Below are 23,976 nucleotides of genomic sequence, written 5' to 3' on the forward strand. Positions count from 1 at the left end.
ATGGATGACAATTTCAACCCATAGTGACTGCTGTGATGCATCGCTGAATGCAATTTGGATTTTTAGTCCAGCTCCAGGCACTTGGCACAGGGAAGATATTTGTTCAGCTGTCAATATTAAGCCCTAAATATTCATGTTTTCTAAAAACTGTGGACCCTCACAAATGTTTTCAGCTGATAGGGCTGTTATCTTGGCACAAGTAAATCACTTCAGATTTCTCATCCTCTACTTTAGAAGAACACACTGAATGGTGCATGAAAATGTATCAGTAAAAAATACATCTGGAAGTTTCATATGGTTTCCACAACCATAATTTTCTGTGGATCTACTTAGGAAACCTTCTAAGACAACAATGGGAAGAAACATTCCCTGAAAAAGCCTTGATCTGAGCAAAACTGGTACCACACTATACTTCCCAGAGGCAAACATAGCTGCTGACTGCTTCAGATCCCCATCTGCTGGACTCCATCTGCCCATGGTTGTGAAACTGTTGATCAGTCATCCTCATTTATTTATTTTTCTTCTTTTCTCCTTTTATGTGCCTTATTGCTCTATGTTTTTTCATAAATGCACAATTTGGGAACTTATTTATTTTAATATCACATATTTCTCTGGCTTTGACATTTCTGTTATCACCCCCCGTGCTCCCTCTCAAAAGCACAGATGACACTCAAGGGTGCACAGATCAGATGGGGATGAGCTGTATGGCTCCTGTCTGCTGCAGCAGGCTCGCACGTGTGTGTGCAGCCAACACTAGCTCAGTCCTCTGTGCTCTTGGGGGCACTCTGAAAGGACACGTGGAACACATGAATTATTAGAAAAGAGAACAAAACAGGAAGCAGCATTGTGCTCTGTCTTACTCCTGAGTATGCCCACACCTCTAATGCTCGCTGCAAGGATCATCTGGTAAAGGATGTACAACAAAAGGAACAGAAAAGGACTGCAAAGATTATTATAGAACAGCTTCCTTTTATGGGCAAGTCAATAACTAAAACAAATTAACTATGAAAGGACATTCAGCTATGTCAGAGGGATGATATATGTCCACAGCAACATAAATACGATGGGGAAGATGCACAGAGCATTATTATTCACTGTTTTTTACATCTAAAATGATGGGGACATCCAAAGAAATCATCTGACAGCAGTTTTACAGAAAATAAAAGAAAATGCTTTTTCACAAAATGCAAGGTTATCCTGTGGAGGTCTGGATGGCATAGGAAGTCTTTAGTGTGATTACCATATGTTACATTGTTGTGTATCACTGAGCCTTGTTTCTTAATGTCAGAAGTATTTTCTACTGACCCAGAACTAGGGAAAATTTGATCTTTACCTACAGTTCTTACATTCTCATATTACAGATGGCTCAGCTGATAGCAGTGGTAGAAACAGAAATTTGATTTTTCAAGAATTTTGCATTTTGTCCATATCAACATACTAAGAGTAGATGACACTAACCTGGCCTGGTACACTGCAGCTTTCCCTCTGTCAGTGACTGTTCTGACTGACCAGAGCTAGGTGCAAGGATCCGTGTCCCAGGTGGAGATTAGTTCACTGAATCCTCACTTAACAGCACCCACAGGGTTTGGGATCCTGTCAGTGATAAAAGGTCCCCAGTATTAAAACAGGTGTCCACTGACATCACTGGTAGAACTCTCATTAATTTCAGTGAGACAGGATTAAACTCTCACTTCTGGTTTTACAAAACCAAAATCCCCATTGTCAGAAATGCTCTAAGTCAAGAATTTTGGGTCAGGCAAAGATCTCAGTGATAGCAGCAATTTATTCATTATTGCAATAATGGGTGCACACTCCCTCCTGACAAGGGAGAAATCTCATTCCTAGTCAGTGAAATCCATTCCATTATATACCCTGGGTCCGACACAGGTAAAACTTCTCCTGGTACTCATTGGTTGACCATCCCAGTCTCACAATCTTCCTGACTTTGTTGCTACATTTCCATACAATGATTGTTACCAATCCCATATTCTTCAGGTATGCCATATTCTTTCAGGTACCTTTTACAATAATAAGAGGACAATATTTTCAATAAATTACATACTTCTCCTGTCCTGTACCTCTCCCCTACCTCACATGATTACCTTACCTAGTGCCCGTGCCAGTTTCACCTAGCTTGGAATGCCCCAGTCTCAAATTTACTCTGTTCAGCAGCTTATTCTATGCTACATACAGAAATGCTGGAAATTTCCACTGCAAAAACATCATCTACTTCTCACATTGTGATTAAGATTTGCAAAACCAACTAAAAACAAAACTCCTCTTGTTCAATTGTTTTGTTTTGTCATCATCCATATTTAAGCTACCTGGAGACTTGAAAAGCATTATATTTGATAGTTCAGTGAAATTAAAATTTAGGGGTTCAAGCTTTCACTTAGAAAATCACTGCTAACAACTTCTAGGATTAATGTACTGACAAGCTGTCTGTCTGCATGGATGTTTCATAGCTTGTGTTTAATTCAACTTGTTAACTAGATTTCTGAGGTTCCACTGAAGTTCCAGTTTCTTTTCCACTTTACATTTTTGCTTTCTCACCATTTTGAATTCCAAGCAAGACCCTCAAGATACATTTTCAGTAGTAAAAGACAGTAAACACATCTGCTCAAAGTAAAATATTACCACATCAGAAAAACACCAGAAATTTGTAAGAAACATATTGAATTAGTAACATCTTCAGCGTTATGGATTTCAAGTAAACTACAGGTGTATACAGCAACATTGATGAAGATGAAATTAACATATCATGAGTTCTCTGCAATGAGACTGACTGAACATTGCTAAAATTTAATGAAAATGCAGGTCAGTCACTGCTTTCTCCCTAAAAGAGAGGTAACGGCCTCAAGCTACACCAGGGGACGTTTAGGTTGGATATTAGGAAAAATTTATTCTCTGATAGAGTGGTAATGCATTGGAGCAGACTGCCCAGGGAAGAGGTGGAATCACCATCCCTGGAGGTTTCCAAGAAACATGTAGACATGGCACCGAGGGTCATGATTAATGGGCTTGGTGGTGGTGGGTTGATGGTTGGAATGGTATTAGAGGTCCTTCCAAACTCTGTGATTCTATGATTCAGTGATTCTATGAATCTAAACTGTAAATATTAGATGTTTATATTGTGAGTCTTCTGTTGACATCACTGGGGCAGTTCTGTAGCTTGCTGATTAGAGTCAGCTCATAAAACTTATTTTGAATTAAAGATTAGGTCTGAGTTAAACACCACACTGTGTTATGACAAACAAGCCTTTCTCATAGGACCCAAACTTAGCAGTTAGAAACCACCATCATGGTCCTGACAATACGTCGTTTAAGATGATTACAGTCAGGTATGAAAGAAGCCTCCATATATGTACTGATTGTCTGCAATGACACTAAAAAGATGATTGCTAGGTTCCATTTTTATATCTAGTTAGGAAATGATAACTAATTATTTCAATTAGGAAATAGGGGAAAAGGGAAGAATTAGTCCATCCCAAATGGTTTCAGAACAGCCTAACTTTTATACAACTAGAGGAGATGCAAAGTGTTTTACTGAACACAACCTTTATTTGTTCTCCGGGTTTGTGGCTTTCAGGGAATGACTTCACTCCACTGGGCTGCTTTCCACAACAGGCCCCAGCATGCACAGACCCTGCTGCACAAGGGAGCAGACCTGACTCTGGTGGATAAAGACTTCAAAACTGCTCTGCACTGGGCCGTACAGGTGAGTTACAATCACAGTTTCACTGGGCTATTGCTTGAATTGGACCAGTTACTGTGTTGAACTAAACAGATAAATGGATGCCAAGAACACTCACGAACACCTTCAGGATTTTGCTGGTGAGCATAGCACAAGGACCTAATGCCTGCTCTGGCGAGCAAGGCAGACATCGGGTAGATTCAGCACTCCTGCCCTGGAATAACTGTTTATCCCACTGGGACTACCCGTATGCTTCATGCTGAACTCATGCTAGCATTTTTTCACTGAATTGAGGCTGCAGAAATCAGCAGCATAAAGCCTTACAAAAAAACTGTGGGAAGAAAGTAAAATAAATGCAAATTAAAATATATTCAAACAGCTATAGTTGTGGAATAATTGGATGAATGTTTGGGCCCCTGCTTAGTGGCAATTAAGGAAGAAAAGGAACAATTCAGTAAAGTGTTTTACGTCACTCATTAAATGATATAAAATACAATGTCATTTTATGAAGTTATGCATAAACTTTACTGCAAAAAACATCCTGAATGAAAAGGGGAGAGCGATCATATAAATGTGTTTTTACTTGCTCGCTTGCCATAGCAAGTTCTGGTATCAGTGTTCAAAACACCTGTGTAGCACATAAGCAAAATCAGAACTTGAACATAAATTCAGTAACATTTTCCTACAACGACTAAATATTTGCATCCTCACCTGATCCATGTCCACTCATGTTAAAATATGTGTTACCAAAGAAATTGGAAAGCTCCAAACTGCTGTACACTATAAATGAGTAAGGACATCTAGAACAAATAATCTATTTGCTTCAACCTCAGTCTCACAGTGATTCATTCTTTAACCTTTGCAACTGATGTTATTTCAACAAAAGTTTAATTCTTTATTCCTGACCAGCTGAAACGTGTGTTGCTCCCTTTGCTACTGTGCCTTTGGATGCTAAAAACCATTGTGCATTTTGTCTAGGCTTGCTCCTGTGTAGCCTGCTTCCAGTGGCAGCCATCTGAAACTTATTGCAGGCACCTGCAGGAGGGGCAGTGATCTGGATCATAGCTCTGGGACTGAGTAGCCTACCAAACAGAATAACAAAGGAAAATCCCCCTCACTTCAGCACCCCCTGAGTCCCACTCGTCTTAATCATTTGCTCATTCTGGTTTGTAAATGTCATAATTTAACTCCACTATTAATTCCTACCTCCAACTGTGTCCCACGGACTGGCAAAACAGTGCTTAAAAGGGGGTAAAATTGCAAATGTACAAAATCTGTGTTTGTTCAGTTGGAGGAAAGTTACAAATCTCTCTTCTTTCTCCCCTTAAGCTGCTCTCAGAAGTCAGAGGAAATATGAGCAGGAGGACTCCAATTCTTGTCTTCTTGACAGATTCCTGCTATGAAGCATCATAAATCACTTATTCCATCCACATTTTTCCTTCATACAACAGGTCAAGAAGGGCTAGTTCAAATACCAGTGCCTGGAATAGATCTGTGAGCATTTCTCTTACAGAGGCTTTTCCAAGAGAAAACACTTTCAGCCAGTGCTCTCTGTTGCTTTATTAGGCCCAGGGGAAGGAGGCACTCTGGACAGCCATGGCTTTCTCTGCTATTACATCTCTGCTGCATGGGATCATTATCATTCTCACGTATCCATTTTAATATGCTCAAGAAGTATTCTCTCTAGGATGAGGGCAGGACCATGTTCTTCGACAGAAAATGTTTAATAACCTCTCCCATAGCCACTGGAAAGATGATATTTTTCCTTTAAGAATGGCATTTGTATCTCCAGAGTACAAAAGCCTCACAGAGCTCAGGCAGTAACAGCTGCAGGGCCTGTTTTTGGCTGAATAGGGCCTTGTGTTTAATTTCATTTCTTAAAAATGCTGTAAGGGGAAGACCAGGCACAGCACAGAAACTTGTTTCAGAAGCTGCACGGCAAAGGCAGTCAGTACACACTAGGCTGAAACACAGAGCAGAACCACATAAAAACCATCACCCACTGTTGGAAGCCCAGTTCTCCTGAGTGTTCTGCAGAGAACAATTGCTCCATGCTCTCCATTTCCAAGAACACTTGTTTGTGTTTGGTGTCCCACCAGGCAGACAGGGGCTGCAGAGACCTTGCCCCCCTGAGGCCAGCTCTACCAAGCAGCTCAGACTTCCTGCTGCCTCAGTTCATGTCTTCAATGCAAATGCGTTACATTGCTATTGGAAACACACATCATTTTGATATGAAGTGAGAAAATCTTGTGTCTAAATTTTCATGCATAAAATGAGTTGGTATGGATAGGGCTATAGTTGGAGTGTCTTGGGTGTTCCTCTCCTTTCATTCCAATCAGCAAATGATGGGATCCTGTAATCATATTTATAACCAGTACCTGTTAAGTGGTATTGAAATGAAATTTAAAGCCTATTTAAGTCCTAAATAATAATATTGAAATCCTAGTAAAATATAATATATACTATATTATTATATAGTAGAATACTACATGCCACTATATCATCATAGTATTATCAGTACCTCAGAAACAGTATGGGAAGATTTGGATGCTTCCTACATTGTCTTGCCAGTTGGACTGAATTTTACCAGAAGTTTCTTTGTCTCTTAAAAATCTGGCTCCCAAAGTCATATGATTATATCAGCTTTCATTTTAAAAACAAACAATGAAACCAAGATTTCCAGAGATCATTTCTTGTAAAGCTAAGGAATGTGAAACTGTAGAATAAAGTAGTAACTAAAAGAAGCCATCAAATATAATTTTCTGCCATATGGAGCTGCATTGCTGGTTTTGTTTTGTTTTGTTTTGTTTTTTAATATTTTGACTTGCAGCATTAAATTTAAAAAAATTACAAACCTGGAATATTTGCTCCATAGAAACAATGCAATTATTTAGTTCCCCACTTTTCTGAGAGTAGAGAGAACAATCATAACTTATATGTAAAATAAAAGGAAAGTGCAGTTACCAATATACATTCAGTTGGGAAGGCACAGCAATATCTGGGTGTTGCTCGGAAAGTGGGAGATCAGAGGTATTTCAGGATGTCTAGAAACAAACACATGTTGCTTCAGGGCATCTCAAAAGGCCATTAAAGTATATGAAATGTGCACATTTCAAAGTCTGCGCAAAAACGGGTGTATTTCCTCCATGTTACATGCAGTTTCCTAGAGATAGCTATTAAGGGACAATAGCAATTTCTTTTTTTTATGTCACTGACATTAGAAGACAATTTTGACTGTTAAGAAACAAATGAAAAACAGTTCCATTTTATATTTTTTGTTCTGACATTTCCTTAAAAAATCCCTCTCTTGGGTCAACACTGTCATTCCAACAAAGGTAAATCTGTTGCTCAGGCATGGTGGCAAAGCTCTATAGAATGAGCTATCGAGTTGCAGAATGAGAAAGAGGAATTGGTAAAAGGATGCTTTTAAGCAAGAAACAAACGTATTCCAGTACTATCAGAAGCTTTTAATTTGCAGGGTTATACTAATTTTACAGAATCGTCAACTGTCTTCTGATACCCAGGATTACTCCCCATTGCTACTCCATTTCATGCACTTAGCTATCACATACTTCTCCACTTCTGTTTATGCCACCCTGTAAGCTGAAGCACCCTTTGTGACTTGTAAGTGGTACTGAAGTGGATAAATACTGGCATACAAACTTGCCAGCACAGACAGACCATTTGAAAAAACTGCCCTTACCTGAAATAATTGAGTGTTAGTAGTAGATTCTTCAAGCATGAACATGCTGTTGACAAGGTAATTATTCATGCCAATCACATTTCTAAGGAAATCAATTGCAGAACTCCCACTTAGCTTAGCAGGAATTTGGGGGGCGGGGACAAAAGCCACAGGGAAGCAGAGTCATTTCCAGATGTCTTCTTAGCACACTGTGTATGTTTAACTTTGTAAGTGGATGCCAGATCATGAGTCATGTGCACACACCACACCTTTTGTTTATCTGCAAATGTCCTAATTTCCTATGCTTACAAAAAGGCTCTGGAAGGCGAAAGTTTCCGTTTCTCTTATAGTAGTATGGGATAAATCCTTCTGCTACTGCAGAAAAAATGGTGACCTATTTTTCAAAGCACGTAAACAAATAGCTCATCCAGAGAAATCAGTCCTCACAACAACGCACTAGCACAGGAAAACTGCCAAGTAGCTTTAGTCATAGTCATGAAACACAGTAAATCATATGCACTTATTATAGAAGAATCCAAGTGAAAATAAATTCCCAGAGAGACTTGGCCAGTCTGTCACGCAGGTTTTTGTTAGAGCAAAGAGAGGGTGAGAGGGGCAGCAACATATGGTAGCCATGCAGGTATGTCTCTGTGACTGTCACTTGGTAACTTTTTCTTACACCCAACAAGGGTGCTAAGAGCATAAATATTTTAGAAACACCATGTACCCTTCTTGTACCATAGGCAAGCAGTGCTCTAAGGACCATAAGACAAAGTACTGTGTACAAGAACACTTTTTCTTCCCAAAAGTACCACGAAGTCAAGCGAAGATGGGTTGCTGAGTTGGGAAGCAACACTGTCTAAGTGGGTGTCTGAGTCCGAATTACTAGGGTTAGGAGAAGACAAATGAGCTGCTCCGTTAGCTGGCTGTGTCTCACCAGTGTGACTACGGTGGCGTCAGTAGAGTTGTTGTTAATTTATGTTGGTTTGCCGTCAGAAACACACCCTGTGAAGTGCCTGGGCTGCTTCCAGGCAACTCTTGGCAAAGCATCACTGGCAGGATGTAAGCCGAAGATGGTGTTATGGGTTGTTCCTTCCCTCAGCACAAGGCCTGGTTGACTCTGTCCCCTGGGAGCAGAGAAACCACAGGGTCCTTTGACCTCTGCAGTTGTCCTCTGCTGCCATCACAGGCATTGCATCTATTCAGCTGAAATATAAAATTCCTTCATATTGACATGGTTCTCTATGAGAAGATATGGAAATATCGTATCTCTATGAAATATGGATGTGTAGCTCTGACATAATAGTAATATCCAATTCCAACCAGACCTTTCCTCACCATTAAGGAAGCACTGAATTTATATTGTACTTTTTTTAGGTTGAAATTCTGAACTTGTGTTACAATAGAGGTAATGATATAGCACACAACCACAGTACTTTCAACATAAACACCAGAAAATCTGCATTTCAGTGTCATCAGCCCTATAAGAAGAAAGATAATACTGGAAGAACAGTTTTATTTTACTTTTATAGCTGCAACTGAAGGAGCAAGCTGTGACAGTAAAACCTTGAGTCAAAAATCATGATTTTTTAAGTCTTGACTAGCAGAGTGATGTGAGAAAAATCTGTGGAGTGGGTTTTGCTTTCAGTAAACACAGAATTTGAAGTGTGACTTTGAGAAAGAAGGTGTTTTTACCAATGTAATGATCTCAACTGGAACTGAAAACTGTCCATAGGCAAACTACCTGTTCACAGTTTGCTATAGGCTGAAGGAGAAAAAATTATTTGCTTTTTTCTTCAAGGCCCTCTTGGTGCTACAGACAACTTCATATTAAAATACACTATGTGTGTCTGTGTGAGATACAAGGAAAGATTAAAGCACTGGGGACCAGCCAGCATTCTACCACACACAATTCAGACAGCGCCAATGATGCACAGGGGTTGTTTCCAGGAGGAAGCCGGAAATACTGATACAAATTTTGTTTAATCTACAGTCATTTATAGTGTTTCTTTATGAAAACAAGTTACCTCCCACAGTAGCAATTGAGGTAGTATTTGTTTGCTGCTACAGAGGGGTGAAATGATAGTTAAATGATAGTTAAAATGGCAAGTTGTTCAAGGTCAGAGCAGAAGAACATCAAAGAGAAAGTCAAAGCTTTGGATTCACAGATGCAGAGGGAAGGTGGAAGAAGGGGAAACAGCCCTAAAGTGAAATTCTAATGTTAATAACCAAGATCAAGGGCTGCTTGTGGGAAATTTCTATCTAGTAAAAATGGCTACAGATATATAATATTTTAAAATGCTCACTAAATGCAAAGATTCAGAAAACATAGGCAAGTTAAGACAACCTAACCGCATAGCCTTCACTTGGAAGAAAAACACTTTGTGAGGATTTCCTGAAAACCATTAAGTAGCCCATAACTTGTTACTCTCCCTCTGGTCTGTACACTACCAGTAGCCGCAAGCCAGTTTTACACTCTTCCTAACATTATAATTCTCTCTTTGACATTGTGAAATCTACATCAACAGTTATCTGACAAGGGGGAAAAAAATAACCATCTATACAGTGCACTGAACATGAAAAACACTGTACTACGTACAACTGAAGATCTGAAGAAGAAAACACAATGCTTTGACAGGGCATTAAGTGAGTGACAATAGAATAATAAAATTTTAGCTTTACATACCAGTTAGGCATATGCAAGCACTGAGATATGAAAAGAAAGCCTGTAGCAACAGTGATGATAAATTGAGTTGACACAGGTAGAAAAAAAATGTGAAAGCAAGAAAAGCGTCCTGAATATTCAAGATTCTCCTTGCGGCATTTCATATTGTGGATATTTCTTGAAGAATTATTTTCTTACTTTGAAAGCACTATCAGAAGCTTGACTTTATAGCATCCAACCCAAAGAGAGAGGAATTGCAATCAAGTGAAAGTGATAGCTAATGAGTCTTATGTTAGTGAGTTTTTTGTTAGCTACTGTCTCAAATAAAAGCCTGCATGAAGTACAGTGAGAAGAAAAGCTTTAGTACATTTCTCTTTTGTGAATTAAGATTATCAAGATGAATGACCTAAGAAAATTTGCTCAGGAGAGTGAATAATGGCTGGAAATTGATAAATATGCGAGTAAGAACAAAATCAGAGGGAGCTCTGCAGAATGATATAAAAACATAAAACCAGAAACAATCAATAATGTAAGAAAACATTGCTGAAAAGAATTTAAATATGAAAAGAGGAGAACAAAAAGTAGGGATACATAGGAAGGTTGAAAAACCATATAATTATCCTATGGTAAATTTACCACTGAACTCCCTAGGCTAACAATAGTACTGTAAGTTCATGCTAAATTTAAACAGGAAGGCTACATTTTTGTGACCTCAGCCTGAAGATATCAATCTAAGAATAAGGGTCATGTAAGCATTTCAAAAGAACTTTGTGTGCAACTTAAAAAAGCCATGATAAATGTAAGAATAAGAAGTCATTCCTTAAAAGAAAGTTCTGAAAAGAAACAGACAGGTTGGCCAGAGATTTTTTGCAGAAGATCCTCAGTATTAGAAAGCACCCTTGGATGATTTAAAAAAAAAAAAAGAATTTTATGATGTCTATTCTGAAAGCAGTGCCTCCCTTTTTCTTATGGTGGTCCACAACATCAGAGGCAGATGTTAGTGATATGGCAGTAGAGGCTGAACCTTCCCACCAATATTCTGTTATATTTTGTTTCTGAATGACATATGGCAGCAGAGGAGCAATCTGAAAGAATGGCATCTGACATGGAAGTACATATGAAGCAAAGTTGTGTCATTTAATTCCCTCATGTGGAAAAAATAGCAGTGGCCAGCAGTGGTGATAACAATGTGAAAGACAACCTGCATTCTGGATGGCCATATATCACACATAATTGTCACACATTTTTATCAGCTTATTCACATAAGTGAGTCAATTATGACCTTGGAATTGTGTACAGAGCTTCAACACATTGGAAATGACAGTGGTAATGCTGAAGTACCACAAAGTTTGGGATAGGTGGGGTCCATGAATGCTCACACAGAAACAGAAAGAACACTTTATACAAGTTGGTCAGGACCTGTTGAACAAATACAAAGCTCAAAGTGACATTTTTCTAGATCACATCACTACTGATGATGAGGTGTAGGGTTACCACAAGGAGCAAGAGTCAAAATAGCAGTCCAAAGAATGGAGCCAGTGTATGGAGTCATTGAATGGAGCCAAAGAATTCCCAGTTGAAGAAAAAGTTCAAGATGCCATCCTCAGAGGATAAATTAATGTGCACTGTTTTTTGTGATAGGGTTGATCCTTTTGGATTTCCTGGAATCTGGACAAACCATCAACTTTTACTGCTACATCACTCTGCTGACTAAGATGAAAGCTTGAACTTCCAGAGTCAGGACAGAGAAGAAGACCTTTCTCTTGCAAGATAATAATGTCAAACCATACCGATGTCAGGACAGTGGATCACATTTCCAGTCTTGGCTGGACTGTGCATATAGTCCAGATTCAGCATCTTCTGACTTTCATCTGTTCAGCTAATGAAAGAAGGACTGTGTGTGCAGCGTGTCCTAGCAATGATGCTACCATAGTGCCTGTGACACAGTGGGTCACCTCTCCTGGTGTAGATCTTTGCAATCATGGCTTGCAGACTCTAGTTCATTGCTGGCATAAATGCATAGCTAAAAAAGAGTGTTTTGAAGCTAAGAACTTACTTTATCAAGTAATATTATTGGGCTCTTTGTATCTGTTGTAGTTTCTATCGAAATAGAAATAAGGAGGCATTGCTTCCAGAGCTACCTACATAAAACAGTGCAGAAGGCTAATAGCCATCTTCAAAGCTATTACTGTTTTTCTCAGAAAAAAAGCTGTTAGATAGAACGTGTTTGAATGCCAGTGAATCAATGTAACACCTTGATAGGGTATCCCAGTTTAGAAAGCATGAAGGGATAACACAACCGAAGTCATCCTGGAAACTTATCTTACACATCATATAGTCTGTATCACCCTCATTCAGGCCCCCTCTTTGATGGAGGACAGCTCATTGATAATCCAAAAAAGATCTTCACAGAATCCCAGAATATTTATTGCTGGAAGGACTTCTGGAGATGTTGTCTAACCCCTGCACAAGCAGGGCCACCCATAGCAGTCTTACTAGGATCATGTGCAAGTGTCTTTTTAAGATCTCCACTACTTCTCTGGGAAAATTACACCAGTATTCAGTTGCCCACACAGTGCAGATGTTCTTCCTGATGTTCAAACAGAATTTCTTGTGTTCCAGTTTGTGGTCATCGTTTCTTGTCCTGGCTCTGAGCACAACTGAAAAGAGCCCAGTTTCATCCTCTTGGCACCCTTCCTTCAGGTATTTATAGATACTGGTGAGATTCACCCCTGTTTCTCCTCTTCTCCAGCCTACACATTCCCAGTTCTCTCAGCCTCTTCTACTCACAGGGGAGGTACTCCACAAGCCTCAGCACCTTGGTGGTCATCTTCTGGATTCCTTCCAGTATATCCTTGTCTATCTTGTGCTGGGGGGCTCAGATCTGGACAGAAACAGTCTCACCAATGCCGAGTAGAGAATATCACCTCTCTTGTCATGCTAGCAATACTGTTCCAAGTGCAGCCAAGAACACCATTAGCCTTCTTAGCAGGAAAAGCGCATTGCTGGCAATTACTCAACCTGATGTCATCTAGTACTCCTGGGTCCTTTCCCACAGCGTCTTCTCAAGAGAATGTTAAACACATAGGCACCGAGCACAATGGGACTTGATTGGTAGAACACAAAATTCAAAATGGTTTTGACAAATTTTAGGAATGACCTTAAATTAATAAATAGCACTCTACACAAATCTGTGAGAAAACAATGCAAAAAATGAAGAGTAATAAATCAGTGGATTACAAATTGAACAGCGTTTAAATTATGGTGTTGATACAAAACAAAGAATCATAATTCTGTGACATACTGATGAAAGTGTGATACGTGTAGGGTACAGGAAGTAGCAATTTCCTTTCTACTGGTAGATTGAAAGCCACAGTGGGATAATTATGTCATTTGGAGTGCCATGGTTGAAGAAGGCTGTAAATAAATTGGGAAGAGGTCCAAAGCAAGTACCAAGTATGTAAGCGGTTTGAAAAACATGACCCATGAAGAGAGGCTGAAATGGTTTGTCTAGTCTAGAAAGGGTAAGATCAGCTGGAGAAAAAATAGTCTGTGAATTGATAAAATGCAAGTAAAAAGAGTGAAGAAATTCTTATTCAAATTCTGAGTTGTACAAGAATATTAGGTGCAGAATGTAAAATTTAAATTTATACAATTATGCAGCAGACTTCTAAATTCAGCTAGCCCTGATCATGACTAGAAATTTCTCAGATGCGAGTGCCAAATGAATGTATCCAATAATTATTTTAGTATGGAAAACACTGATAGCATAGGAACTGGAGAATAAAAACAGTTATTAATGAGTCCAGGTGTTACTGAGCATGAAGACCAGTACTCCTTTTTCATCAAATATTCAGACAACTAAGAATTAATACAGATTTTAAGATGGTTAATAAAGTGCCTAATCATAGAAAATAAACTTGAATGGCATGACTGTAAGTAGACTTTACATTGAATAGGTAAGTAAGAAAAATTTATACAAAACTTCTGATTTCAAAGGACACATTTTGGTGAGCTAAGAAAATTCTCTGCTGGACAGAGAAGCTCTAGGGCTTGCAGATTCCAAGACCCTGAAATTTCTTCTACAAACACTGAGAAATGTATCAGGAACTGGCATCATGAAAGAAGACAAAATTGTGTAGGAGAAGGATACAGACATAACTCTTTGACTAATTATATTTCAAAATTATACACTTGGAGTAAGCAGGCATTTTAGAAAATAATGGGAAGAAGCAAAGATGCATCCCCAAGGTCAAGAAGTAATTAATAATTATTGTTGAAAAGAGGCTGGAAAAAATTATCTGCAGGGATAAGCCCTGAGATCTGTCTTGCTTAATACAGTTTTTATAGATTGGCACAAACTACAGAGTTTTTCTAATGAAATCTGACAATAAGAAAAAACTGGAAAACATTTATAGAAGAGAACTGAGATATCATACAAGGAAAGCCACATTACCTTAAAATCTTGAATAATACACATAGGATAAAATTGAATACATAGATCATTTAGGTCTTGTATTTTGCTAATAATAACAAAACATCCTACTAGAAATAAGAAATCTACATTTGGAACTGTCTGTTGTAAAGAAGAATGTAGATGTGAGCAGTTACTCCAAAAACATTAGAAGATACTAACGGGGCACAGCTGTGAATAAAGCAAATGTTGTTCTGTGTCACATCAATAGAGATACTTCTAAGAGACAGAGGGAAAAGCTAGAGCTAGTACAAAGACAAGAAAACAATGTTTGTGTGTGACTAGGTACAATTTTTATTACCACTCCCCAAGGATTCACAATTAAAACACAGAAGGGCAGAGGTTAGTAGGCTGATGAGAAAAATAGAAAGAATATTTTACAAGCAAAATTAGAAAGACTTTGGTTTATTTGAGTAACATGAGAAGGGATATAATGGTTGATTGTAAATACATCTGAGGAATAGATAATAATTAAAGGAAATAAGTATTTAAATAATAATACTGGCACAGAAACAAAGAGACATAAATAAACAAGGAATGTGAATAAAAATCAGAGATACGAATCATTAAAGGAAATAAGTATTTGAACTGTCTTCCATTGAGAAAAATGGGCACAAAAAAGCTAATTCCTTTTAATGTATACAATATGCTTAGGGAAGGGGTGTTGTAACAGTTTCATGGTCTTAGAATAATTTTCCAGCATAGTGTTTCTATGTTATTATTTTTTTTAATCATGATTTTATTTTTTTTAATGTTTCCACCAGGATAAGGCATGAAATGTTCGGTTTCATTTGGGTGTCAGAGAACAGTGTAAACTTTCTATTACGATACTAAAGCACTGGAGGAAACTTGCTAAGAAAGTTTTCAAGAACCGCTTGAGAAAATATTTGGTATGGCTTGTCGAGGTATATTTGGACAGGATTACAGGAGTTAAGTCTTTTGAGGTCCCTTCCAATCCTGAATTTCTATGAAATATATCGGCTCATATTGTTCCACACTTTGCCTTAGCAAAACAGCTAAAACCCCAAGCTATTTCAAAGAAAGCCATTGAGGAATTTACACTCTGTAACTTTTGGATATGTTTGCAGTGATACATTATTTATTATTTTTGCAGCCAGGAAATTCATAAAGCAAATCCTGTTCTCAGCAGGAGATTGGAAGCTTTTGATTTTCATATTCAAGTAGGCTGGTATACATAAAACAAAATACTATTATTATATCTAGTCTTCTCTAGCAGAGAAAATATAGTTTGATGTGAGCTTCATTGTAAAATGCTTCTCTTCTCTGAATCTCATGCCAGAGCGGCAACAGGATTCTGTGTTCTATCATCTTGGACCACTACCAGGGACCATCAATAATAAACTATGACGACGAGAATGGCAAAACTTGTATGCACATTGCTGCTGCTGCAGGCTACAGTGATATTATCAGCGAGTTGGCTAAAGTCCCGGAGTGCAACCTGCAGGCCCTTGATGTAGATGACAGGTAACCATGGAAACCCTGAAACTGAAATTGCTGCTTCCTTTCTATTAACCTGAGACTAGGTCTGTTTATTCTATAATCATGTTTCCTGTTTCACAGGCCATGGCCTAGTTAATGAACTGCACTTACAGAGAACTGTGATTGCTCAGAAGCCCTGCACAGCATTCCAGCTCACATCTATCACACTGAGTATAATAACTGGCTAGTAGGAATGTTTTTTAACTTTGTGTTTCTGGTAGGAAATGATACGATTATATATGAAAGGACTTTGTCTCCACTTGACTTAACTTCTTTCAATCAAAATGGACATTCTTCTCAAAACAATGGAACAGGATCCTGCTGCTTGGAACTGTGATGTGCTGCTATTTGCATTCAAGAAATGTCATTTTTTCCTTGTTGGAGTTCAGATGCTATCATAGTATTCTTAGAAGGATGCCATCAGGAATAGAATAATAAAATCATAGGGGTTGGAAGGGACCTCTGAAGGGTTGGAAGAGATCATGGAGTCCAACCCCCCTGCCAAAGCAGGTTCCCTACACCAGGTCGCACAGGTAGGCATCCAGGCAGGTCTTGAATATCTCCAGAGAAGGAGACTCCACCACCTCTCTGTGCAGCTGTGCCACTGCTCCGTCACCCTCACCGTAAAGAAGTTCTTGTGCACATTCGTGTGGAACCTCCTGTGCTGCAGTTTCTGTCCGTTCCCCCTTGTCCTGTCTCCACACTGCTGAAAAGAGTCTGTCCTCAACACTTTGTCCCCCACACCTCAGATATTTATAAACCTGAATCAGGTCCCCTCTCAGTCTTCTTTTCTCAAGGCTGAACAGATCCAGTTCACTCAGCCTTTCTTCATAGGGGAGATCCTCCAGGCCCTTCATCATCTTTGTTGTTGTCCGCTGGACTCTTTCCAAGAGATTGTTGTATTTTTTATACTGGGGAGCCCAGAACTGGACACAGTACTTCAGATGTGGCCTCATCAGGGCAGAGTAGAGGGGGAGGATTACCTCCGTTGACCTGCTGGCCACGCTCTTTTAATGCATCCCAGAATGCCATTGGCCTTCTTGGCCACGAGAGCACACTGCTGGCTCATGGTCAACCCGTCATCCACCAGGACACCCAGGTCCCTCTCTACAGAGCTCCTCTCCAGCAGCTCATCCCCCAGCCTGTACTGGTGCATGCAATTATTCCTCCCTAGGTGCAAGACTCTACACTTGCTTATGTTAAATTTATCCAGTTTCTGGCTGCCCAGCTCTCCAGCCTGTCCAGGTCTTGCTGAGAGGCAGCACGGCCTTCAGGCTTGTCAGCCAATCCTCCCAACTTCGTATCATCAGTGAACTTGCTGAGGGTGGCCACTATCCCCTCACCAAGATCACTGATGAAGATGTTGAAAAAGACTGGACCCAGCATGGACCCCTAGGGGACACCGCTGGTTACAACCAAACTCTACACCTCCAACAATCCTTTGCGTTCTGCTAGTTAGCCAGTTCTCAACCCACTTTGCTGTCTACTCATCTATCCCAGACTTCCTTAGCTTTGTTATAAGGATGTCATGAGGGACAGTATCAAATGCCTTGCTGAAATCAAGGTAGACTACATCCATCGCCTTTCCCCCATCCACCCAGCCAGTGATAACATCATAGAAGGCCACCAGGTTGGTCAAGCATGACCTCCCCTTGGTGAACCCATGCTGGCTACTGCCGATAACCTCCTTTTTTTCCAACTGTCTGGAGATGGTATCCACAACAAGCTGTTCCATCACCTTTCCAGGGACAGAGGTGAGGCTGACTGGCCTGTAATTACCAGGATCTTTCTTCTTGCTCTTTTTGAAGACCGGAGTGACACTGGATATCCTCCAGTCATCAGACACCTCCCCCATTCTCCAAGACCTCTCAAAGATGATAGAGGGCAGTTCAGCAATGACCTCCACCAGCAACCTCAGCACCCGTGGATGCACCCCATCGGGTCTCATGGATTTATGAACATAAGCATTGCCTAGGCGCTCACGAACCACCTCTTCCCTGACTGAAGGAAAGTCTCCCATTCCCCAGACCCTCTCACTAACCCCCAGGGTCTGGGATTCCCGAGGGAGAGCTTTTTCACTGAAGACAGAAGCAAAGAAGGCGTTCAGTATCTCCGCCTTCTCAGCATCCCCCATTACCAGAACACCTCCCTCACCTAGTAGGGGGCCCACATTCTCCCTAGTCTTCCTTTTACTGTTAACATACTTTAAGAAGCCTGTTTTATTATCCTTTATCACTTTTGCCAGGTTCAATTCCAGATGTGCTTTAGCCTTCAATACTTCTATTCTTACTCATTCCTTACTATGATTAAAGCCTTGTATCATAAATCCCTGTATCAAACCACGCTGGCCTCACTCAGAATTGTGTGCCTATTTTGTTAATGCAGACAGACTCTACTGACTGCTCCAAGTTGACTATCCTGCTCTGTGGAGCAAAAGCCAAACTTTTCTTGGCTTAGGTCTTCAGGTACTTAAAATAATAGCATTCTTCATGGAAAAGTCCAATGAAATGGAACAAAAATAAAATCAACAGAGTTCTGGAGACATTTCTAAACATAAGAAAAGTGTAAGAGAGAAGGTTCTGTTTCTATGAAAAGAAGGAGGAAGGGAGGAGCTTAACTACACCTAAGAGTTTTAGTAAAAAAAAATGCCTCGTGCTATGTCTTCTTTCTGTAGAAGCTATCATACTTGGAGAGGGGAAAAGATAAGCTGTTATCTATAAATCCATAGTACATTACCACTCCATTATGTTTCCTACTGCATTAGGCTGAAATCAATGGGACTGCAACAGGCATATTTTTTCTTGTAGTTTCCTTGTGGTGCTTTCTGCGCTTTTAGAGATTTTGCAAATGTGTAATACTACAATTCTGAATGTAGGTAAGTTTCCAAAAGTGTGCATCCTCTGCCAACAGGAAAATCAGCTTGATTCTCCCACCAAATTCAAGACAGTTATATCTGGTCCAGTCTGTGTGCAACAAAGAGCAACAGAAATTGACCAATAGAAATTGGCAAAGGGGCAATTACAGCCTGGTAGATGTGCCCAGTTCTTCTCATTGTCCTAGCTAGGCTCCTCTGGCTATTGCTTTCCTGGAGAGTCCTAAGTCAGCCAATGTTAATTGTGTTTGGTGTACGAGTGAGAGGGCTTGTCCATATGTGGTACACTGTACAAAGAGTTCTTTCAAATTCTGCTCTGAAAACTTCAGGTGCTTCTTCTTCTCCACAACCCCAGAAATGAAACTGATGCTACTATATACCACATATAGGCATCCACCAGCCTCATATCTACCTTTACTACAGCTAAATAAATGCACGTAGACAGACACACTGCCCTGTAGTTTCACTGTTACTGGAAGTTACATCAGTGGGGGATTAATTAGTGTGAACAGCTTAAAATGGTTGTTGTGCACCTGGATGAGTAGTATAGAAACACACCTCATTGTGTCATTAACAGTTTCAATATTGCATTTATTATTATTGTATTTATAATCAGTATTAATAATATTCTCCTCTTTTCCCTAGGACACCTTTGCACTGGGCTGCAGCAGCAGGGAAAGCTGACTGTGTGCAGACACTTCTAGAGCTGGGAATAGATAGCAGCCCTCGAGACATCAACGAAAACACTCCTCTGACATATGCAATGTACTGTGGTCACACTGCATGCATAAAGCTGCTGTCTCAGGAGAACAGGTAAAGCAGAAGTTCACATCTTGCTTACATGTTACTACTGAGTGGAAAAGAAATTAATAGTTTATCAATAATTATTAGTACTAGAAATTATAAGTATTATTTCTGTATGCTACTGAAGGGTTTGAGCCCTGTGTGATGGTTCAATTCACATGCAGTACACAACCCAAATTTGCCACCAAAATAGCAACAACTAAAATTAGTCATCTTCTGAAGATTCAACTGCGGTTACAGTGCTAGTCTGCCATTCAGCAGAGGGTTATGAACCAAGAAAATGTGGGCATAGATGTTGTTCAGACACTTTTGTGCATGAAATCTTTAGTTTCAAAGTTTAGAAGCACACTCTCCACATTTTTGAAATCTACATACATTAGCTGCATATTCATAAAATCAAATGGAGGGATTTAACAAAAAAGCAGTTTTGCGAGACAGTGAAATAAATTTCATGTTTTCATCCTCAGAATAAGGGCTTCTGAATAATTTCCTAGCCTTCCTTAGCTGTCTACTTCAATTATCTCTTTTTAACCAGTTTTTTTTTTCCCTACGAATAAGTATAATTCTTCCACCATTGCTTATGATTTTGCTTTCTATTCATATTTCTCAGGTTTCAACTGCTGTTATTTTATTCATTTCAGTTCTTGGGAAATGAGGATACTTACAAAGACATTTATTATCACATTTCTTTGTGCTTGTCCCTCCTTTCCAGTCAGCAGTCAGTATTATTTCCTGATGAAATATGGAATTGTGAGACATGGGTAATGTTACATTTCCTCCTCCTTCTCCCCCTGCTGTGCTGCACTCTGCTTGTCTGAGTAGGCCTGCAAAGTTTATTAGTCAAAATCTCATCTAAAAATCACTACAGCAACACAACTGTAGGTAATTCCCTTGGTCTACTGGAATTGTGTCAGGCCTGTTCAGTACCTGGGTTAGTGACTTCAAAATAATAACAATAATAATAATAATAATAATAATAAAGGCAAGTAAAAGAAAGGAAAAATGTGAAGTAGTGTCTTTTTTACAGTGTTAGCCATGTCTGTGCTGTTGGAAATAATATTTTCTGAATATGACATAATACGTTGACCACTTGGTTTTAAAGATCCCAGGGTGTTCTTGTTATTATTGGACTGTGCTTCACTATTGAGAATAATGATTTTGCAGCTGGTAGATGCTGAAGTCAGAAAAGTCTGTTTTTATTCCTGACAGCCAAGCTGAGCCTGCTTTAAGAAAACAAACCCCATCAGAGAGAATTAAGTAATTTATTGTCATTTTCAGTCTTTGCTAACCATAAGTTTGGAATCCTCATTTTCTGCCTCTTTGAACCACCCCTAGATATGTATCTGAACAGTATGTACCCCATCTCGTGGGCTAACAAAGGCAGTATTTTATTAAATATTTTGTGAGTAATGGCATCACATTTTGATTTGTACTTTCAGTAGACATGAGTTAGTCCATCAGTTTCCCTCTCAGAACAATAAACTCCTTAAGAAAGAAGGACGATTCAGTATGCTGAACCACATCTTCTTCTGCAAAAAGAAGAAAGAGAACCAAAAAAACATTCAGAAAGACAGAAGCAGAGACCGACATGCTACAGAGGAGACCTCAGAAGTAGATGACATCATCACCACTTTTGATTGCATTATGGACACAAGCTGCAAAGACATTCCAGATGAGCGTGTGACCACTACTGACTTTAAAAGGACCATAGACACAAAGTACCTCATATCTGAAAAGAAGCCAGCAGAATGTCATGGACTTCTGCCCATCAGAACCCAGAGCCTCCCCCCAATCACAGCAGGCAGTTCCTTCCTAACTGCTGCCCAGAGCACATCATCAAGCATATCATCCAGCACCAGCACCCACCATTTTGCACACAAGTCTCAAAAGAGTAGGAGTGAACATGACTTGCTGGATCACAGAAGCAGCTGCCAGGCTCTGCTGAATAATCCTTGGAACACAAAACCCAACCAAATACTCTCCTATAAAGCCTGTACTAGAATTCCTTCAGACAAAGTGAAAAATGACTTAAACTCTGATAGATCTCACCACATGCTTTTGTGCCCTCCCCATCTTCCCTCACTTCCTAGTTCTCCATCAGGTAATTTCCTTCTTCTATCTCTCTTGTATCGTACAATTCCTACTGATGTGGCAAGCTGAGAAAGAAAAAAATAGGTAAGTCAGCCCTGTGACAATTCTTAGTATGTTTTTCAGTTTCTACTCCTTTTATATGCAGGAAATGGACTCAGGGGTCCTTGTGGACCCCTTCCATCTTGGGATAGTCCATGATTTTAAGCAGTCACAAATGCAGATAATGTATGTACAGAATATCAGCTGAAGGCTAAAAGCAAGATGCTTAAGATCTGAATAGATATCAGAATTCTAATTATGAGAATCAGAGATCTGATTATGCCTAGCAGCAAAAATGCAAGTAGTTAGGAAACATATAAGGTACCTGAGTTCCTGCATATCACATACATGTTTTGTAAATTGCAAGTAAATACCTGCTGTCCCTCACGTTGGTTTGTGTCCGCATTTAACCCCAGAACTATATATGCAACTGTGCTGTATTCAAATCTCTAATTTTGCCGAGAGCTGCTTCTCAATCCAGATGGGTAAGCCCATGTGTGCCATGCTGGGCAGCTTTGCAATGTGCCCACTTACTCCTACAGGCACACACTAACTCCAGGGCATAGTGTCACCCCCTTCCTACTCTCCCATCTTTGGCTTAATCTGCTATGCTTAGGTTTACTCCATGGATTCATTCAGGTTGCTAACTTTACAGAGAGATTAAAAGCTTTTTATACTGTGGTTTGGAAATGATAATGTAGTCATATTGAAGCGGAGTATCATAATGTTGAAGGAAGTTTGAAAGCGAGGTTTGGGATTCAGCACTTTGACTCATATCCCTTTTTGAATTAATCTTCCTACGTGACCTGTGTGTGCTAGAGTTCACTTCAACGTATCAGTTTCTTCAATTTCATTTCCTTTGGGATTAGTCACATCTAGCATGCCTTCCAACCACTGTAAAATTCAGCTGAAAATGAAGCAAGTAAGAGCAGTTGCCAAACTTACCAGTACATCATTACAAGGAGTAAGCATTACACTACAGATTAATCTAACCTCCAGTTATGAGTATTATCTGTTATCTCATATTAACCTCCAGTAAATATGAGCCATTGTTCTCCAGAGCAGTGAACATAAGCCTATTCTGAGAGGAGCCTGCAGATAAGTCAGGTAACCATCAAGCTCTGTGTGGCACAGCAAACTGTGCTAACTTGTAAGTGGTAGAATTGGTAGATTGGTGGAATAGAAAATCTTGATTCAATTTTCTAATAGTAAGAGAAGATAAGGCAATTGCAGAACATCAGGTGATTTTACATTGTGCAAACCAAGGCTGAAAATAATTTTCCATCATAAAAAGGAGCTATTCAAAAAGTTCCACTTCCTGAACATCAGGCCAAGTTCCTGAAAACTAAACAGACCTAGTTTGTAGCCATAAATACTTTTTGACTGTGCATTCTTCAGCTATTCGCTCAGCCACACAAACCCCAACCTCCACATGGCTGTCAAGGAGTGCTGCAGCGTAACTCCTCCTACACTGAGGTCCACAAGGTTCGGCTCACATGTAGAAGTCAAGAAAACCTGCAGGGCTTCCTTACAGCCTAAATATAATGAGGCATTTGTGCATTCAGCAGGAGGAGGAATGAGCTGAAACTGGATAAACCAAACCTGAGGATGATTACGGGGAACATTTCTTGATGAAATCAGTTAGGCTGTCAATATATTTGATGGGGAAACATCTAACATGGAATTTTAAACACAATTACAGATTTTTCTTATGACTGTAGAATACTGTATGATTAAATCCTTGTTGGCAGAAGGACATGTGGTTTTCTATTAACATCCCACAACAAAAAAAAAAAAGAAAAGAAACATAACCAAGTGGATGACTGAGAACAGACGCTCAGAGCTTCATGCTTTGCACTAGCATTCAGTAGAGGAAGAGCAGTCTGTCTGTATGCATGAGTGAGAGCAAAATCCTATCAATTACCTTCTAATTATTGAATGCAAGTTCTTTTTCTATGTCCAAATAAATAACAGAACTCTAACAGTTTATTGTCTGCCTCTGAAGGAAAAAAAGCCTGAAACTGCTGCAGCCTCAGTTCTCTGTGTACCTGTTCCCTTTAACAAAAAATTCCAACAATGAAAAAAAAACCTATAGGCAGCATGAAGGACTTCTGTTTGAGCAAGAACAACAAGAGCATATAATGAGGCAGAGAAC

At 39.5% G+C, this 23,976-nt stretch overlaps 1 protein-coding gene across 1 annotated transcript in view; it reads left to right on the plus strand.

The window, feature by feature from the left end:
* The window catches only part of ANKRD55 (ankyrin repeat domain 55), a 51,595-nt gene that overhangs the window by 15,141 nt on the left and 12,478 nt on the right, over window positions 1-23,976 (plus strand). The window contains exons 6-9 of the mRNA XM_065739873.1: window positions 3,590-3,718; window positions 15,816-16,000; window positions 19,533-19,700; window positions 21,131-21,792. Of these exons, the coding sequence (XP_065595945.1) occupies window positions 3,590-3,718; window positions 15,816-16,000; window positions 19,533-19,700; window positions 21,131-21,792 (1,144 nt within the window). The remainder of the gene's footprint in view (window positions 1-3,589; window positions 3,719-15,815; window positions 16,001-19,532; window positions 19,701-21,130; window positions 21,793-23,976) is intronic.

The sequence above is a fragment of the Cyrtonyx montezumae genome, unplaced genomic scaffold (assembly GCF_038088225.1).
Source record: "Cyrtonyx montezumae isolate F1298 unplaced genomic scaffold, pur_monq_1.0 scaffold_25, whole genome shotgun sequence".
Classification (NCBI taxonomy): domain Eukaryota; kingdom Metazoa; phylum Chordata; class Aves; order Galliformes; family Odontophoridae; genus Cyrtonyx; species Cyrtonyx montezumae.